Below are 18,711 nucleotides of genomic sequence, written 5' to 3'. Positions count from 1 at the left end.
AAGGGATCATGCAAAATAATCAAATCATATTTTGGTCCTCAAATGTGTGCATTTATTGCTAAAGTATTGCTAAAACCTTTAAACACACACATATATATATATATATGTATATATATATATATTAAATAGGGCTGTCAAACAATAAAAACATTTAATCAAGTTAATTGCAGGATTTGTCGATTAATCAGATTAATCACAAATGCCTAATTTGCTTAATTGGAGCTCTAATTTAAGATTTGTATTCATACAAAAAGCATTACAACCTACTGGGCAAAAAGTGGTTGAACCAAGTCATTTCAAACCAAAAAATCTGTGATGATATTGTGCAAAACTGACTGGATTTGCAAAAAGTCATCAATGTAAGGGCATTTCATATTTTTTTCCACCTAACTTTTAACCTAAATCCAGCGAATGGTGAAATGTTTTGTTGAGTTCAAGTTGACTTCACGTTAGCTGACAATTTTAAGGTCTTGATTTTGTCCAAAGTAATGGTATTCAAAATCTGGTGATGTCTTTTGGATGTTTTCAGACAAATAATCGCGATACATTTTTTTTGTGCACTAAAATTACAAAAAGTTAACTCAAGTTAATTAATTAACTGACAGCCCGACTATAAAATGATGACATAAAAAAACAAAGGTGTGTGTGAAACAAGTAACAATTTATTCAGGATTTCTTTGTCTTTTTTTGGTCTATGAAAATAAAATAAAAATCACAACCATAGCAATTACACTATTAACATAGCCCGTTTTACATTTGCACCTAGTGGGTACATATGTGCAGTTAATCTTTGCAGTTCTAGCTCGTTAAATGGCATACCCTTCAACTTTATAGTGAGTGTACTTTGGTTCCTCTGTTCGGCTGATGTAAAGGCACACTTTGGTATAGCTTCTCTATTGTGCTGCAATGCAAGGCCTTTTGTAGACACATTCAGGTCTGAGAAACCACAGTGGGACAATAAAGTCAATGAGGCCTGAACAAATACAACTCTAGAAGGAACCAAATGATGATAACATCGGATGTAGACTGATCCACAGGGTCAATCCTCTGGATCCTCAGTCCTTTGTCCTTGGTCCAGTGTTATAGGCCTACTGTTCATGTCCTCTTGCAGCTTCTTCAAAAAGGGACTAGGTTTTCTCCCCAGCGAAGAGTTGATTCCGCAACCTGTCCCATTCTCTCAAACAGCAACTGTGCCAATATAAGCCTTAAACATGGTCGGTCACCAAAAAAAAGGGGGGGGGGGGAGATCCTTCCCCCCCTCTCTGAAACATAACACAGAACTTTCAGCAAATAATCACCCAGCCACTCATACATAAACAGAGATAACACAGCCTTTTGTATTTGTGAATAGCTGTGAGCACTCAACATGGCAGAGTGAAACATCTCTCAAACTGGAGAAATACATGTAATACTCTGTCCGTTACAGCAGGGGGAAGTGTCGTCTCTCAGTGTGCATTGCTGCTGTCGCTGAAGGCAAGAGAGTGGTGGTAGTGGTGGTGGAGCAGTGATGTTGTCGAGTAGCTGCAAGGTCATCGTTCATCACTCAAACTTGCGCAGGTGGTTGTACATGGACTGGACGTAGGTAAAGACACACATGGGGTCCGGCTTGCGCCCCATCACCATCATATCGTCCACCTCGATGAGCCGGTCACAGCCCGCCTTCTCCCTGAATCAGACAGAGGGCACGGCACAAGTCAGGAGGATGTCATTCCTTAGTTAAAGGGGCTGATCGTTCATTAGCCTGGTCCCAGATCTGTTACAACTGTTTTCCCCAACTCATATTTATGATAATTCGGAGTGGTTGGTAAGACAAGACAAACAGACCTGGGACCAGGCAAATAGATCACATGGAACAATGTTGACTAATTTGTGGTATTGTACAGAAGCTCATGTGTTAGAACTCTCTCTGTATGTGGCTAGAGGCACACATGGCTTTGATCTATACTGTGTCAGTGTTCTGCATGCATCCATGTGTCAGCAGGACTACGAGAGACGCTGTGCTGCAGCAGCTGTGTTCTCAGTGGGGAGGTCAGGCTGGAGGAATGTGAGAGGAGCGGATGGAAGCAGAGCAGAGGGAAGAGGAGGTTACTGCGGGGACCCGGGGAGGGGAGAGGGTATTCTCTGGCAGCGGCTGCCTCGCTGGCTTAACGTGTGGGCTGGAGACACTATTTACCAAGATGCAACAGAAACATTGTAAGGTCATCTCAGTGCTACAATGTTCCACGTATCAACGCTATTAATGGAATCTGAAGGTGATTCCATTCATGTTATTCCTCCTTGCGTGGTGGCCAGGGACACCGGGACTCGAAATGTATCTACACAGGTAACTTGGGATCGCCTTCATAGCACTGTAGTGTCCATAGCTTCACCAAACCAAGAGGAGAGCGACATTGGATATGCACATGAATAGGCCCGATACATAAAGCGTTGTCCCACTGATATGATCTTACAATGTTCCGACATAATGAATGGATGAATCGTTCCAACATGATCCAAGACAGAGGTGCATGGGTGTGTGTACAATGCTCAGAAATACAGAACGTATACATAACGCGTATTACAATGTAAAAGTTACGTACTCTGCTGTCCCGAAGGCCAGCTCAAAGTTGTGTTTGCGGTCGGCAGGCGTCAGCATGTTGTAGTCAAACTCAGTGGGGAAGAAGGAATGGACCAGGGCACAGAAGGCCATGCCGTCACTCCAACTGGACGAGAAGTTCTGGATGTCTATGTTCTGGGGACGGCGAGACAGAGTTAGGAGTGTGTGGTTGTGTGTGTGTCTGGACTGTAAATGTCTCTGAGTGTGCGTGGTGTATTTGCACGTGTTTAGCGGGGGGGGGGGGGGGGGGGGGGGATACGGAGGTACCGTAAAAGAGACGTAAGAATAAACCAGACAGACAAAACAAAAACTAGAAAAATGATTGGCTACCTATTCTAACTTTATGAAATGACCTCTCCCAGGTTTCTCTGTCGGTCCCACTGTCATAATGTGGAAAACAGAGGAGGAATCCTGAATGGTTCTTTATCCTCAATTCCTCTACCTGCGTCTCGCTCAGTTTCTCTCCAATTGGACATGATTTCAGAACTGTGTAATTTCACGGTTTTTGTGTCCTTTAGCCTATAAAAACCTCAGTGTGTCGGTGGGAAAATACAACTTGTCAAGTTCGTTGAGCGCCAGTCAGGTCTCTAATTTGAGTGTGAGGAGGAGCTGCCTGCGGGAATCGGCCGGTGCTGTTTGCTCTGCGGGGCCGGCCTTGGCCCGTGACAGCTCTCTGTTTAACCAGAGCCACATGGACAGACTGGCACAGCTGCTGCAGAGTGCATGGCAGAGTGAAGCCAACAGCCCAAGCAATGAGCCGTAACTCAAACACACACGGATATGCATGTTCTCACACACACACACACACACACACACACACACACACACACACACACACACACACACACACACACACACACACACACACACACACACACACACACACACACACACACACACACACACACACACACACACACACACACACACACACACACACACTATACTACAATAGTACGCTTAGTTCAGTATGCAGAATAACCATGGCATGTTGCTTCTCATTAACACATCAACGCTCCGCTATGTGCTAATGGTTTAACCCATGGAGAAACCAGGAGAGTTATTTTAATGCCCTCTTCAGGAGCTAGCAAAAATGACAAAAGACTGCTCCTGTGTAGTGGATCCATTTCAGGTGACCAGATGACAGTTCCATATTCATCATCTTTGTTACTGGCTACTATAGAGGTGTATTCATAACAGGTGGACCTGATCCTAGATCAGCCTCTACTCTGAGTTTGCTTTGTGAATACGGCCCAGGACTCTGTTCCGGTGTGTAGCCGTGTTCTGTCACCACGGTCTCACCTGGTATCCTATGGTTTTGGAGCGGCACCACTCCAGAAGAATCTGCTTGATGCTGCTGGCACTGGACACACCAAAGCTCTGAGAACGCTTCAGCTTGGGCTTGGAGTCCATGGGCTTGGACCTACTGAGAGGAACGGGGACAGGGGTCAACACGATGAGCCAGCAAACATGACAGAGGTCGTGTCCCTATTCTCTCCCGAAGTGTACACTTGCACACTTCCCGTAGTTGAGTGGTATTTTTCCACCATTGTTAAATGAGAGAGAGAGAGAGAGAGAGAATGAGAGTGTGTAGAGAATTGGGACGCAACCGAAGTATGAGTTAAGAATTACCCAGGAGAAAGGAGGGATAATACAAGGGAAAAGGAGAGGACCTATCAGTTTAGGGACGGATGGCATAGAAAGTGAGATGATGGTGGGAGGAGAGAGGGTGGCACCTGCTGACTTCAGAATCCAGCTTTTCAAAGATGGACCAGCGGGCCTGAGCGCCAATGTTGCGCGGCAACGTCTGTGACCTCACTAGCTCCCGCCTCCGCTCAACTCCCCTCCCAAAGGGCAGGTCCCCACCCACATCTTCCACCCTGCGGGTCGGAGGACAGAGGAGTGTCACACATCAACTTGGGCCACAATGAGGCCATTCGAAATGGCAAGTGGGTTCTGGCATGTGGGTTCAAGCATGGACTATCTCACTTCTCTAGGACTGAGTAAAGAATAGTTCACTCACCCGTCTGTGTTGTGTTGGATGAGGCCAGAGTAAGTCACTGACTTCGGGGGAGCGGACAAGGACTTTTCTGCAAATGACAAATCAACGAACAGATAAGGACACTGTGGGAATAAAACATTGTGTGAGTCTGGTTAGTTCCAGTTCTAGTAACAGGCCCGAGTTGATAGATCCCTCTTACCTGACAGGCGAGGAGAGCCCAGACCTCGGCTGAGACTGGGGGTCCATGTCTTCATAGAAGACACTAAACAGCAAAAAGACAAAGGGTGTTTCAAAGGATATTATGGCTTACGGAGCAGAAGAACCATAGAACCATATGGAAGTCAAGAGCTTTTAGCTGATGTCTGGTGCCTCTTACCTGGTTGAATGGGGGATTCTGGGATGGTTTGAGGCTGGTTGTTGTCAGTAGGCTCTGATACAGGCGAGGGCTGAGAACGTACAGGACTGGTGGGAGATTCGCTCTTCATAACTGAGGGGTCAGCCGTTTTGGTTGTGGCGGTGATAGGTAGGTGGGGCATCCGCATGGCAACAGGGGCCGTGCTTTCATACGGGACGTTGTTATTGGCTGGCGAGCTTTTTCCATGTGACACAGTCGAGTTTTCTGATTGGACAAGCATTGAGAAAATACAGTACATCCCCTCATACAGTACATGGGATGGTGAGTATGGCTGTATTTCTACTGTAGCTGAGATGGTAGAGAATAGAACAGTCATTACCTGGGGTAGTAGAGTGTCCATTCTCCAGTGCAGGGGATACAGGGGCTGGATCCACCTCTATTGGCTCCTCACGTTCAATACTCTACAGGACACAGAGATAGATTCACATGAACACCCCACCCCAGACTACTCAGGTGTCACAGTATCTTCTATTTTGATGACAGGCCCTTTAAAACATGTGAACAACTTTTGGATGCCAAAATAAGCATGTTATCCGATACATGGTCAGATCAAGTTATTTCAGAGTGCTGACATGTTTCAAGTTCCCATTCATGGCATCCATGGCCAAGGAACATTCTTGTTCCATTTTTATCTCGTTAAATCCCCCCCCCCCCCCCCACAACGTTACTACCGCACCACATCTACTACTTTCATTAGTACGTGACTGGGGCTCAGTACACTGTGTGCCTGACTAACCAGCCAATCCACAGAAGAGCCTTTCAGGAAGACAACCAGGAAGTGACTGAGGGCTGTGTGATTTGTCTGTGGAGGATGTGTAATGTTTCTGACTTGCTCTTTCTTGCTCTCACACATGCATGTCTGCACATGCGCACACACACATACAATACAAGTTATTGTATACAGTTATTATCAAAGAAAGGGTACATTCCTCCCAGTGAAAATAAAGTCAGTAATTGAGCTGTAGGAGAGAAAGGAGCCAGGTGACCTCAGCAGAGAGGAATGCTGCTGCTGCTGGGTTGTGTGTGTGTGTGAGAGTGAGAGTGAGAGTGAGAGAGAGAGAGAGACTGCATTAAGAAGGGCTGAAGGGAGCTGGGAACAGCTGACTGTCCCACTGGGAGAAGGTGATGGGGGGGAGACAAATTTCCCCCAGTCAACCATGGAAGCCCCTGAGCCCTGATCAACCCTGATGCTCTGGCTGAAACCCAAGCTCCTCCTGTCTTGGTGTGTCCCAGCCCTGGAAACGTTCTGTACTAAGCCACGCTTCTCCTCCTGTCTGAATGGGCCACCAGACATGTGTGTGTGAGACTGTGGTGCTCTGGGCCTGAAGATAAAAGTAGGCAAATCTTTTAGGATAGTAGCGATCGAACGTAGAGGGTACCCTCGGTTTGATCTGATCTCGGACCAAAGTTAATGTCAAATAGTAGGAAATCTATATTTAAGAGGATGACCAGGAATCAAGGGACACCCCACAGAGCAACACACGCACACCAATTCTCCACACAACACAGGCAGGAGCACACAACTGCCCCTCTCTCCGCCACACTGGAACAACAAATCCGGTCCCTGGGAGTGCGTCATTGAATTATCAGTGGGGAACTATTAAATATTTGGAGGAAATCGTGAAATGATGTAGGGAATGTGGAAAAGCCCTCAGACTCACGAGAGAAAAAAGGGGAGGGGGGTCAGTCTTAGCCTGCAGGGCTGGATCAAAGATGAAACCCCCTGTCCTGTGTGTTCAGTTACTCAGTCTCTATGTCCTTATTGTCTTAGAAGCAGAGCTAGTGGGCACACTGGATCAACAATGTAGCCTTTCTAGGAGCCTCCACTCTCTCTTCTCCCTGCGGAGGCACACCTGACCTGAGAGTGGATAACTACATTAGAATCTCCCCATTCAGCAGGACTGTAACCCCACTCCTAAACGCCCCCCCCTCTCCCTATCCCTCTCCCTCTCTCCGACCTGGTTCAGCAGCGTACGGACAAAAAGCATCATGGCTAACACAGCATTCAAGGGTATGAGGCTGAATACAGATGTTAACAGGTGGTGGTGGTAGTAGAGTGGGACAGTGGGTTCTCCCAGGCACATGGCGCATTCATGTGGGTGTAAATAGCACAGCTGTCCCATGTCCTTCCTGGCAACATGCCATAGAAATGTTGATGTGCAAACAAAAGACAATCTAAGTGTATTGTTATATTGCGAGTCTTGCAGTTTCAATGAGGGGTGCGGAATGGACCATGAAGACAATTGGGGGCATACACACACACACACACACACACACACACACACACACACACACACACACACACACACACACACACACACAAGAGCTGTTCAGAGCAAGCAGACAGTACAGTTATAGTGGGCCTCTCATCACAGGTCTATAAAAGGGGTCTTTGCTCTGTAATTTCCTTGTAGAACAGGGAAGTCCTCACGGAGGGAGAGACACACAAAACCACCTGTTCTTTCAAAAGACCCACAAAGCCTGCAATTTAACAGGGAGACCCTGGTCGGCGCCGTGGTCCTACAGAAACGAGGGGGGCCCTTTGAACACTTTCTTTACATCACCTGACTACAGGGGCCCCTGCCTTATCTGATGGGTGTTAGTGGGAGCGAGGCTGTTAGGCCGAGCACACACACACACACACACACACACACACACACACACACACACACACACACACACACACACACACACACACACGCCCTTGTATTAAACTAACTGGGCACGCATACCCTTCTCAAGGGCTTCAGCCAGCCTCCCACCTCTAATCCCCCTTTTAACCTGCTTCAGGATCTCTCCTCTTTCACTGGGATTTTCCAGGGTTTCAGTCACAAGGCAGGGTCCATAAAACACTGTCAAGGTTTAGAATAGATATACCCCAATGTCACTGGCGTACAGATAAAATAACCTTATGTTCCGGTCAGGGGCTGGATGTCCCGGAAGACCATGTACTGTTGAGAGTGTGACGCATGCGGCAATGTAAGATTGTGCGTGCGTGCCGCATAAAGACATGTAGGATGTGTGTGTGTGTGTGATGCGGACGGTCATGTAAGATTGAGAGAGCGTAAGGGGAGGGAAGGGAGATGGGACCGACTCCCCAGGACAGCAGTTGGCACCCAATAACTTCGACATCTCCAAGATCCAAGAGGTTTAGTAGTCCGCTCTCGGGTTACAAGGCACCAGCTGTGCAAGACATCGGTGTCCCAGCCTCCCGACACCAAAACAAATCGATAAAACCTGGTGATATGACATGACTGTCTGATGATTCAATCAGCTAAGTTAAGAGGTGCGAGGACACATGCTCCGATCTGACGCTCACCAAAAACAGCACACCCTCTCTAGTCCGTACAGTATGGCTGCATGAAAAGTGTTGAGTCAAACCAGTGCAAACAAGTCTAATACAAACACTAATTCCTACTATACTTTTGCTGTTGTTGTCTGTCTGAAAATGTAAAAATATAATATATATATATAATAAATAATAATAACAAAACAAACACTATTTCCCTCCCTCCCTCTCGCCAAGTCCTCCCTCTCTCTCTCTCCCTCCCTCCCTCTCTCAGAGTCCTCACTCTCTCTCCGAGTCCTCCCTCTCTCTCTCTCCCTCCCTCCGAGTCCTCCCTCTCTCTCCCTCCCTCCATCTCCCTCCCTCCGAGTCCTCCCTCCCTCTCCCTCCCTCCGAGTCCTCCCTCTCTCTCTCTCCCTCCCTCCGAGTCCTCCCTCCATCTCCCTCCCTCCGAGTCCTCCCTCCCTCCCTCCCTCCCTCTCCCTCCCTCCCTCCCTCCGAGTCCTCCCTCTCTCCGAGTCCTCGCTCTCTCCCTCCCCCTCTCTCCCTCTGAATCCTACCTCCTTCTCCCTCCCTCCTTCTTTCCGAGTCCTCCCTTTCCCTCCCTCCCTCCCTCCCTCCCTCCCTCCCTGCCTCCCGCTGAGTCCTCCCTCCCGCTGAGTCCTCCCTCCCGCTGAGTCCTCCCTCCCCCTCCCTCTCTCCGAGTACTCCCACTCTCTTCTAGTCCTCCCCGTCCCTCCCTCGCTCAGAGTCCTTCCTCTTTCTCCCTCCGAGTCCTCCCTCCCTCTCCCCACGGGACCCACAGCCAACAATGAATGTAGAGGGCGGTGGAACCTGTAACCACGGCGATGGGAAATACAGGGCATTGTCTGGAAGTAATTAGGAGAGCCAGGGGCAGCCTGGGAGGGGAGCGGCCGGCCAGCCAAGCTCGCATGCCTCTCTCAAGCCCCCCTGACCTCTCTCTCTCTCTCTCTCTCTCACTCTCTCTCTCTACTGTGTACTCTCTGTTTAGAGCCAAATAGCATTCTAGTTTGCTCAGTTCTTTTATTAATTCTTTCCAATGTGTCAAGTAATTATCTTTTTGTTTTCTCATGATTTGGTTGGGTCTAATGGTGTTGCTGTGTGGGGTCTGTTTGTGAACAGAGCCCCAGGACCAGCTTGCTTAGGGGACTCTTCTCCAGGTTCATCTCTCTGTAGGTGATGGATTTGTTATGGAAGGTTTGGTAATCGCTTCCTTTTATGTGGTTGTAGAATTTAACGTCTCTTTTCTGGATTTTGATCATTAACAGGTATCGGCGTTGGTGTTTTAAATTTTTTGCAGAATTCTGCATGCAGTTTTGTTTGTCCCATTTTGGGAATTCTTGCTTGGTGAGCGGACCCCAGACCTCACAACCATAAAGGGCAATGGGTTCTATAACTGATTCAAGTATTTTTTAGCCAGATCCTATTTGGTATGTATAATTTTATGTTCCTTTTGATGGCATAGAAGGCCCTTCTTGCCTTGTCTCTCAGATCGTTCACAGCTTTGTGGAAGTTACCTGTGGTGCTGATGTTTAGGCCGAGGTATGTATAGTTTGTGTGCTCTAGGGCAACGGTGTCTAGATGGAATTTGTATTTGTGGTCCTGGCAACTGGACCTTTTTTTGAACACCATTATTTTTGTATTACTGAGATTTACTGTCAGGGCCCAAGTTTTGACAGTGCAGAAAATCTAGGTGCTGCTCTAGGCCCTCCTTGGTTGGGGACAGAAGTACCAGATCATCAGCAAACAGTAGACATTTGACTTCAGATTCTAGTAGGCTGAGGCCGAGTGCTGCAGACTGTTCTAGTGCCCTCGCCAATTCGTTGCTATATACAGTGGGGCAAAAAAGTATTTAGTCAGCCACCAATTGTGCTAGTTTTCCCACTTAAAAAGATGAGAGAGGCCTGTAATTTTCATCATAGGTACACTTCAAATATGACAGACAAAACGAGAAAAAAAATCCTGAAAATCACATTGACGGATTTTTTATGAATTTATTAGCAAATTATGGTGGAAAATAAGTATTTGGTCAATAACAAAAGTTTATCTCAATACTTTGTTATATACCCTTTGTTGGCAATGACAGAGGTCAAACGTTTTCTGTAAGTCTTCACAAGGTTTTCACACACTGTTGCTGGTATTTTGTCCCATTCCTCCATGCAGATCTCCTCTAGAGCAGTGATGTTTTGGGGCTGTTGCTGGGCAACACGGACTTTCAATTCCCTCCAAAGATTTTCTATGGGGTTGAGATCTGGAGACTGGCTAGGCCACTCCTGGACCTTGAAATGCTTCTTAAGAAGCCACTCCTTCGTTGCCCCGGGCGGTGTGTTTGGGATCATTGTCATGCTGAAAGACCCAGCCACGTTTCATCTTCAATGCCCTTGCTGATGGAAGGAGGTTTTCACTCAAAATCGATACATGGCCCCATTCATTCTTTCCTTTACACGAATGAGTCGTCCTGGTCCCTTTGCAGAAAAACAGCCCCAAAGCATGATGTTTCCACCCCCATGCTTCACAGTAGGTATGGTGTTCTTTGGATCCAACTCAGCATTCTTTGTCCTCCAAACACGACGAGTTGAGTTTTTACCAAAAAGTTATATTTTGGTTTCATCTGGCCATATGATATTCTCCCAATCTTCTTCTGGATCATCCAAATGCTCTCTAGCAAACTTCAGACGGGCCTGGACATGTACTGGCTTAAGCAGGGGGACACGTCTGGCACTGCAGGATTTGAGTCCCTGGCGGCATAGTGTGTTACTGATGGTAGGCTTTGTTACTTTGGTCCCAGCTCTCTGCAGGTCATTCACTAGGTCCCTCCGTGTGGTTCTGGGATTTTTGCTCACCGTTCTTGTGATCATTTTGACCCCACGGGGTGAGATCTTGCGTGGAGCCCCAGATCGAGGGAGATTATCAGTGGTCTTGTATGTCTTCCATTTCCTAATAATTGCTTCCACAGTTGATTTCTTCAAACCAAGCTGCTTACCTATTGCAGATTCAGTCTTCCCAGCCTGGTGCAGGTCTACAATTCTGTTTCTGGTGTCCTTTGACAGCTCTTTGGTCTTGGCCATAGTTTGGAGTGTGACTGTTTGAGGTTGTGGACAGGTGTCTTTTATACTGATAACAAGTTCAAACAGGTGCCATTAATACAGATAACGAGTGGAGGACAGAGGAGCCTCTTAAAGAAGAAGTTACAGGTCTGTGAGAGACAGACATCTTGCTTGTTTGTAGGTGACCAAATACTTATTTTCCACCATAATTTGCAAATAAATTCATTACAAATCCTACAATGTGATTTTCTGGATTTTCTGGATAGTTGAAGTGTAGCTGAGGGGAGGATGGCTCATAATAATGGCTGGAATGGAGCGAATGGAATGGCATCAAACACATGGAAACCATGGAAACCACGTGTTTGATACCATTCCACTCCAGCCATTACCACGGGCCCGTCCTCCCCAATTAAGGTGCCACCAACCTCCTGCGATTGTTCACAGATCTTCATCAGGAGAACAACAAGCAGCAAATCGATGTGAGGAGTGTGAGATGTGAGATAGAGAGGAATGGTATCAAATACATGAAACACATGGTTACCATGTGTTTGATGCCATTCCATTATTATGAGCCTTCCTCCCCTCAGCAGTCTTCACTGCTGTGTGCATAGGTGCACATCGTGAGCCAACCATCACAAACAGTAATTTGGTTTGGAGCAGGATGAATGCCCCCCCCCATTCATACAATCGATCCATCAGACTATACTAGACTGTGACGAACACACGCACCTATGGCACTGCAAGGTAAACCAAGCAGTCCATTAGTAAATGCATGTTTGAGCAGCAGTGCAGAAGACAGTGGTTGAGTAATGTTAATAGCGGGGTCCTGTATTGTAAGGAGCGGAGAGAGTATATGATGGTGGTGTATTGCGTGTGTGTGTGTGTGTGTGTGTGTGTGTGTGTGTGTGTGTGTGTGTGTGTGTGTGTAGCAGTGACAGGGAGCGTTGGCTTTCAGCTGATTTGAGGCATTTTGATAATACAACCTGTGCTCTGCTCCTCTTTAGAAGTCCTCTCCATGTGTGCTGTATAATAGTATGTGTGTGTTTAGTGTATGCAATGGGATCCTACCGTTGGAGGTGTGTTGAGGGCAGGACGCTGTGGGGGTTGTTTGTACAGTACGTGCGCGGTGTGTGTCTGTGTTTGCTCACGGTGACAGTGTGAGCGTGCTCTGACGGAGTTTCCACTGATGAAGTCTGATGGAGCTCTCTCCTCAAAGGGAGTACACTGAGGAATGTAGCGAATGTGAGGTTGGAGGTGTGCAGGTGTGGTCTGTCTGTGAAAGCATGCCTGTGTCTGAGTACTTGAGTGAATTCTGATGCATGCTACAAGTGGAGCAGAGGTGAAGAGGTCTGTGAGAGAAGGGGAGGAAGGGAGGAGGGAATGGGGGAGTGTTGGAGGGGGCACTGACTCATTCCTGAAGCCTAGAGTGTGGAGTCTGGGGGTGGCTGGGTCCTGGGTGACCCTCTCCTCTAAATCCCCTCCTCGGTCAATGTACTTCAGCAATGTACTTCAGCAGCTATGGTGGAGTAATTGGCGACAGGCAGCATTGTGTGACTCCTCAGCAGAGACCGGACAGACTGACTGAGTAGGTGGCCGTGGAGGATGACCAGGAGGAGGAGGATTCCTGTCTAGTATTGTCAGAGCAGCAGCCTTGACCAGCACAGTGGTAGAGGCTCATAGTTTCTCTATTGAGAGGAGTATCAAATGATCCCAGTGAAACCCACAGCCTGTCCTCCTCAGACTCTGGGGGAGCTGGTGTGTGCTCAAAGGGACTGAGGGGAACTTCTGATGAACTGTGTTCAGCCACGTAAGACTGCATAAAAACACACACACACAGAGACCGAGACAGAGAGAGACAGAGAGAGACAGAGAGAGAGAGAGAGAGAGAGAGAGAGAGAGAGAGAGAGAGAGAGAGACTCATATCTATCTGCATTAGAGTGTCAGGTGTCCAAGGCACAGGGGGAGATGTACTGTAACCAATCCTATAGTGAAAGTGCAGGCCCGCACACATCCCAATTGGCTGTGCTCTCTCAGTGGGGCGACGCTTAACTCCAGGGCTGCAAAACCATCTTCAGATGTGCCTGGAGGTCCCCAGCGCAATCGACTCCCTCCCTCAGACCTGCTGAAACAGCCCCATCGGACTTTACGAAGTCAACATACTGTACAGTCTTTCTCTACTCTCATTGGCTGTGTCTAGACTTGACAGTTCATGCAGCTTTTGTATTCTGATCAATGGAGTTCTGGTCATGGAATTCCAAACACGTCTACACCTACATTTAAATGGGTCTACTGTGTCCACATTGTGTCCGGATTCCCTTTTCCCCACACTATATTCAAATGCAGTTTGCATTCTGCAAACGGCGGAACAGGCTAAATCTGATTACTCAACAACAACAACAATAACAACAACTGGATGGCTGTAGCCAACTACTGAAGCTAACTTGCCAGCTAACCTCAAGCTAGCCAGCATGCTAACTAGCAAAGCTAAAGAGATGGCAAACACGTTAGCATAACTCTAGCAAACAAAAACATTGTTTTTCCTGGCTAGCATTTATGAGGTCAGCAAACACGTTCCTCACATGCTAGGAACATATTTCCTCCAACGTTTAATGAAAAAGTGTCCTCTTTTCTGGAGACTTATGGGTGGAGAGCTGATGACGTCGCCCACTGTATGCGCTGTCAGTAGCCTGATTGCGTCCAGACCGAGGAGAAATCCACACACAATGCTTCCCTGACCACCTCCTGAGGTGGTTAGGGAGACCTGAAGACAATCCGACCTTAATGCGACTTTTCTCCGCCTAGACCTGTCTTTTCAATGCAATCTTCGTACTCTGATAGCAGAAGTCGCATGTAAGTGTCAAGTGTAGACATGGACATTAAGGCTGAAAGGTGTTGATGGGGCTGTAGGGGAAATCTGAACAGGATAGTGTTTCCCTGTTGAGTTCCGGGTGCATGTAAATATTCACTAGAATGAATGAATTGGATCAATAGATGAGGAACTCACATTAGTTTTCTACAGTGTTATGATCCAGTCTCTGTCTGGTTGTTTGGAAATTTGAAGAAAAAAGGTTTTGGCCACAAAAAGGGGGATCTCCAACAATCTGTTATGAGAAACAAAGAACCTCTGTTTCATACTAACCGACATATTTACATCAGATAAGAATCCTCCGATGCTTTACAACAAGCTTTGTTAAGATGAGGTGCATGACATCAGTCATTTGCATACACGCTGTGTACTTGTGTGTGTTTGTTGCGTGGGTGAGCAGTCACAGTTAACAGTCAACATCCGTGCCAGACAGTCAAGGGTTAGTTTGCAGAAAGCAGCTGTGAGTTTACAACCAAGACACAACAAAGAACCTCAGAGCCGAGAGGAAAGATTTGGAATCAAATAAAGAGAAAATCTGAATATTGACCTTATAAAAAGGGTGAATGTTAACGTTGTCGTTTCCAAAGCAGCATAGCCTTAGGGCCTTGTGTTGGGATACAGTCAAGAGAAACCTCAGACTTTTCAAATAGACACTACTGTGGTTTACAATACACCAAGGACTAAGATGGTAACTTTCCCAGACTTCCCACCCAAACCTCATCAACAAGTGTCAAACTGTACTGGACGTTAGAACTGACCAACTACGACAGCGTTAGCTTTTCATCAACTGTAACAAAGTACACGTGTTTTGTCTTTCAATCCCTCAAATGTCCCAATGAATGTCTGGATACGTGTAAGTGAGAAACAATGTACTGTGTTTATTGTTGCTCGTAAAACTGAAGGACACGATGGAGTCCATTCAAAAAGGTTGCGCAAGATCAACAAAGAGAATAGCGGGAGAAGATTCTCCAGCTACATGTTGTCAGCAGCATGATAGCAGCATATGAGCTCAAAAGAACCATTCATCACAGAGACAGAGACAGAGACAGAGACAGAGACAGAGACAGAGACAGAGACAGAGAGAGAGAGAGAGAGAGAGAGAGAGAGAGAAAGGGAAAGAGAGATTCTTCCGATGATCTATCACTCCCAGGAAAGAGAAGATCTAACGCTACAAGAACAGCTTCTTTCTCAGACTGCAGAGGCTGGACGGACATTAAAATAAGCAATTACTTCCACCAAAAATGTTCAGCGATGGGAAATGATCCTGATTGCTTTCATCTGGTATCTACTCCGCTTGCGTGTTTAAATATTAAGTTGAATATGACCCGAGTTTCCCCACTGCTGTCAAAGCTCTGACATCATCTCAGTGAAGTGGCCAAGAAAGTCTGTTCAACCCCCAATATCATGATTTAGTATAAACACACTCTGGAGTCTGGATGAATCATTGCACAATCTTGACAGTCTCTCAGAACCACATAGTGTCACCACCACATAATTAAATACAACCCTTTCATTTATCCCTGCCAAGATGGCTGCCATTATCAGCCCATGCTAGATTTCTGGAGGTTCACAACATAATCTACTGCTCTAATGTATCTCTGTGTTCGCCATAACCCCAACCCAGTCTCCCCAGTGTATAAAACTGAATGACCACTTTTCAGATAGAGTTCAGTGTGTCAAATCGGAGGGCCTGTTGTTTCCGGACCTCTGGCAGTCTCTATGGGGGTGCCACAGGGTTCAATTCTCGGGCCGACTCTCTTCTCTGTATATATCAATGATGTCGCTCTTGCTGCTGGTGAGTCTCTGATCCACCTCTACGCAGACGACACCATTCTGCATACTTCTGGCCCTTCTTTGGACACGGTGTTAACTAACCTCCAGGCGAGCTTCAACAACATACAACACTCCTTCCGTTGCCTGCAACTGCTCTTAAATGATAGTAAAACTAAATGCACGGTCTTCAATCGATCGCTGCCCGCACCCGCCCGCCCGACTAGCATCACTACACTGGACGGTTCTGACTTAGAATATATGGACAACTATAAGTACCTAGCTGTCTGGCTAGACTGTAAACTCACCTTCCAGACTCATATTAAACATCTCCAATCCAAAAGTTAAATCTAGAATCAGCTTCCTATTTCGCAACAAAGCCTCCTTCACTCATGCTGCCAAACATACTCTCATAAACTGACTATCCTACCGATCCTTGACTTCGGCGATGTCATTTACAAAATACCCTCCAACACTACTCAGCAAATCACAGTGCCATAAACTACCCAACACTGTGACCTGTATGCTCTTGTTGGCTCGTCCTCGCTACATATTCATCGCCAAACCCACTGGCTCCAGGTCATCTATAAGCCTTTGCTAGGTAAAGCTCCGCCTCACTGTTCACCATAGCAACACCCACCCGTAGCATGCGCTCCAGCTGGTATATTTCACTGGTCATCCCCAAAGCAAACACCTCTTTGGCCGCCTTTCCTTCCAGTTCTCTGCTGCCAATGACTGGAATGAATTGTAAAAATCACTGAAGTTGGAGATTTAAATCTCCCTCACTAACTTTAAGCGTCAGCTGTCAGATCAGCTTACCGATCGCTGCAGCTGTAAACAGCCCATCTGTAAATTGCCCACCCAACCTACTACCTACCTCATCCCCATATTTGTTTTTGTTTTTCTGCTCTTTTGCACACCAGTATTTCTACTTCCTCATCTGCACATCTATCACTCCAGTGTAAATTGCTAAATTGTAATTACTTCACCATTATTGGCCTATTTATTACCTCCTTACTTCATTTGCCCACACTGTATACAGATTTTTATATTGTGTTATTGACTGTACGTTTGTTGAGACCATGTGCAACTGTGTTGTATTTGTCACACTGCTTTGCTTTATCTTGGCCAAGTCGCAGTTGTAAATGAGAACTTGTTCTCAACTGGCCTACCTGGTTAAATAAAGGTGAAATAAAAAATAATTTAAAAAAACTCACGTTAGTCTTGCTGGACACAGCGAAGGTAGCTCGGCTGGAGAAGCGGGTGGCAGTGGGGCTGGAGGCCGAGCCCAAGGCTGACCCGGTCAGGGCTCCCATGCTGGGGCCACCAGCAGGGCAGGTGGGGGATGTGGAGGGGGACTGGGGGCTCACCCTCTCCTGGCTGCTGCTGTGTGTCTGGGCCTGGAAGGACGATGGCTGGTGCTGGTTGTTGTTGGTCATCAGGGCGCCTCTGTCGCACACTATCCCAGTGAGGAGCTCCACCTGATGTTTAAGGGCCTCCAGCTGGCTCCGGAGCTGCCGGTTCTCCTGCTGCAGCTGGGCCACAGCCAGGCCTAGGGGGCCCTCGCTGGCGTGGGCCGTCGCCTCCACCAGACGGCGCTCCACGCCCTGCTTGAAGGCGCTTACGTCCACGTGGATCTCACGCACGGCATCCCTCAGTGTGGTCTCATAGCGGGCGAGCGCGGAGCACACCGTCTCGCCCTCTCCCTCGGCTGTCAGAGGACCTGCGTCCATCTCTGCTCCACTGCCTCCAGTCGCTGTGTTCCTTACTGGGTCTTCTCTGCTCTCACTGGGTCTTCTCTGCTCTCACTGGGTCTTCTCTGCTCTCTCTGGGGCTGCTCCCTCCTCCTGTCTGAGTGTCCCAGACACACGCACTTTGAATGGCGATTGGGGAGGAGTCAGTCTTGTGAGCTGCAGTTGAACCGTCAGGTCCCATGCGCACCAGGAGGTCCCTCAGGGTGTCCTCTATCCTGCCGAGTCAAAGCTCACATTTATCAGCCTGCTCCGACACACTGGATGGCCATACGGAGGTCTCTCGAAAAGCAAACACTACTCAAACATGACAGACTCTGAAAGACGTGAAGTGAATCAGTAGAAAAGTAAAAAGACACAATCTGTGTTGAAGCCAGGCATGTGACAAGGCTGTTGAGAATTAAACCAGTGAGGTAATTGTAACTTAGTTTCCGTGAGTGTACAGTGTGTGTGTGTGTGTGTGTGTGTGTGTGTGTGTGTGTGTCTGAGAGCGAGAGACACAGAGAGAGAGACAGAGAGAGATAGTAGTAAGAGAGATAGTAGACAGACAGACAGACAGACAGACAGACAGACAGACAGACAGACAGACAGACAGACAGACAGACAGACAGACAGACAGACAGAGAGACAGAGAAACAGAGACAGAGAGAGACAGACAGAGACAGACAGAGACAGAGACAAAAAGAGATAGTAGTAACCCATACGTAAGTTCACCTCTCGAGCTCCAATATAGTATTCCCCCTCAGCGCTGGCCAACTATGAGTGTCTGCTCTGCTCTGCCCGGCTTTAAAACACTCCTCTCTCTCACACACTCACTCAGGTTAATCTCCCTCTTCTCCACTGGTCAGGGAGAGGGAGCAGGCACACAGAGGAGAGAGGAGGGAGGGAAAGTGAGAGAGAGGGAGGGAGAGAGAGAGACGGAGGCGGGCTAGATTTCCTCTTTATCCCTCCCAGCAC

General features: G+C 47.4%; 1 protein-coding gene across 3 annotated transcripts; it reads right to left on the bottom strand.

Moving 5' to 3' along the window:
* Positions 1-640: 640 nt before the first annotated feature.
* On the bottom strand, positions 641-18,503 carry LOC139383101 (smoothelin-like protein 2). Of its 3 annotated transcripts, XM_071127414.1 has the most exons (11): positions 18,459-18,468; positions 17,831-17,967; positions 17,221-17,790; positions 5,333-5,414; positions 4,975-5,217; positions 4,798-4,860; positions 4,620-4,686; positions 4,333-4,476; positions 3,899-4,022; positions 2,580-2,731; positions 641-1,666 (listed from the first exon to the last, which is right to left on the bottom strand). In XM_071127414.1, the coding sequence occupies exons 2-11, from the start codon at positions 17,936-17,938 to the stop codon at positions 1,540-1,542; spliced, it is 1,680 nt and encodes a 559-aa protein (XP_070983515.1). In that variant the 5' UTR covers positions 17,939-17,967; positions 18,459-18,468; the 3' UTR covers positions 641-1,539. The 3 variants fall into 3 exon arrangements, with proteins under 3 accessions (XP_070983515.1, XP_070983513.1, XP_070983514.1); XM_071127412.1 differs by having other exon boundaries at positions 17,221-17,972; positions 18,459-18,503; XM_071127413.1 differs by having other exon boundaries at positions 3,899-4,019; positions 17,221-17,972; positions 18,459-18,503.
* Positions 18,504-18,711: the final 208 nt, after the last annotated feature.

The sequence above is a fragment of the Oncorhynchus clarkii genome, chromosome 24 (assembly GCF_045791955.1).
Source record: "Oncorhynchus clarkii lewisi isolate Uvic-CL-2024 chromosome 24, UVic_Ocla_1.0, whole genome shotgun sequence".
Taxonomy (NCBI): domain Eukaryota; kingdom Metazoa; phylum Chordata; class Actinopteri; order Salmoniformes; family Salmonidae; genus Oncorhynchus; species Oncorhynchus clarkii.
Note: the sequence above shows the minus strand (reverse complement) of the source record. Positions and strands in the feature narration are given on the sequence as shown.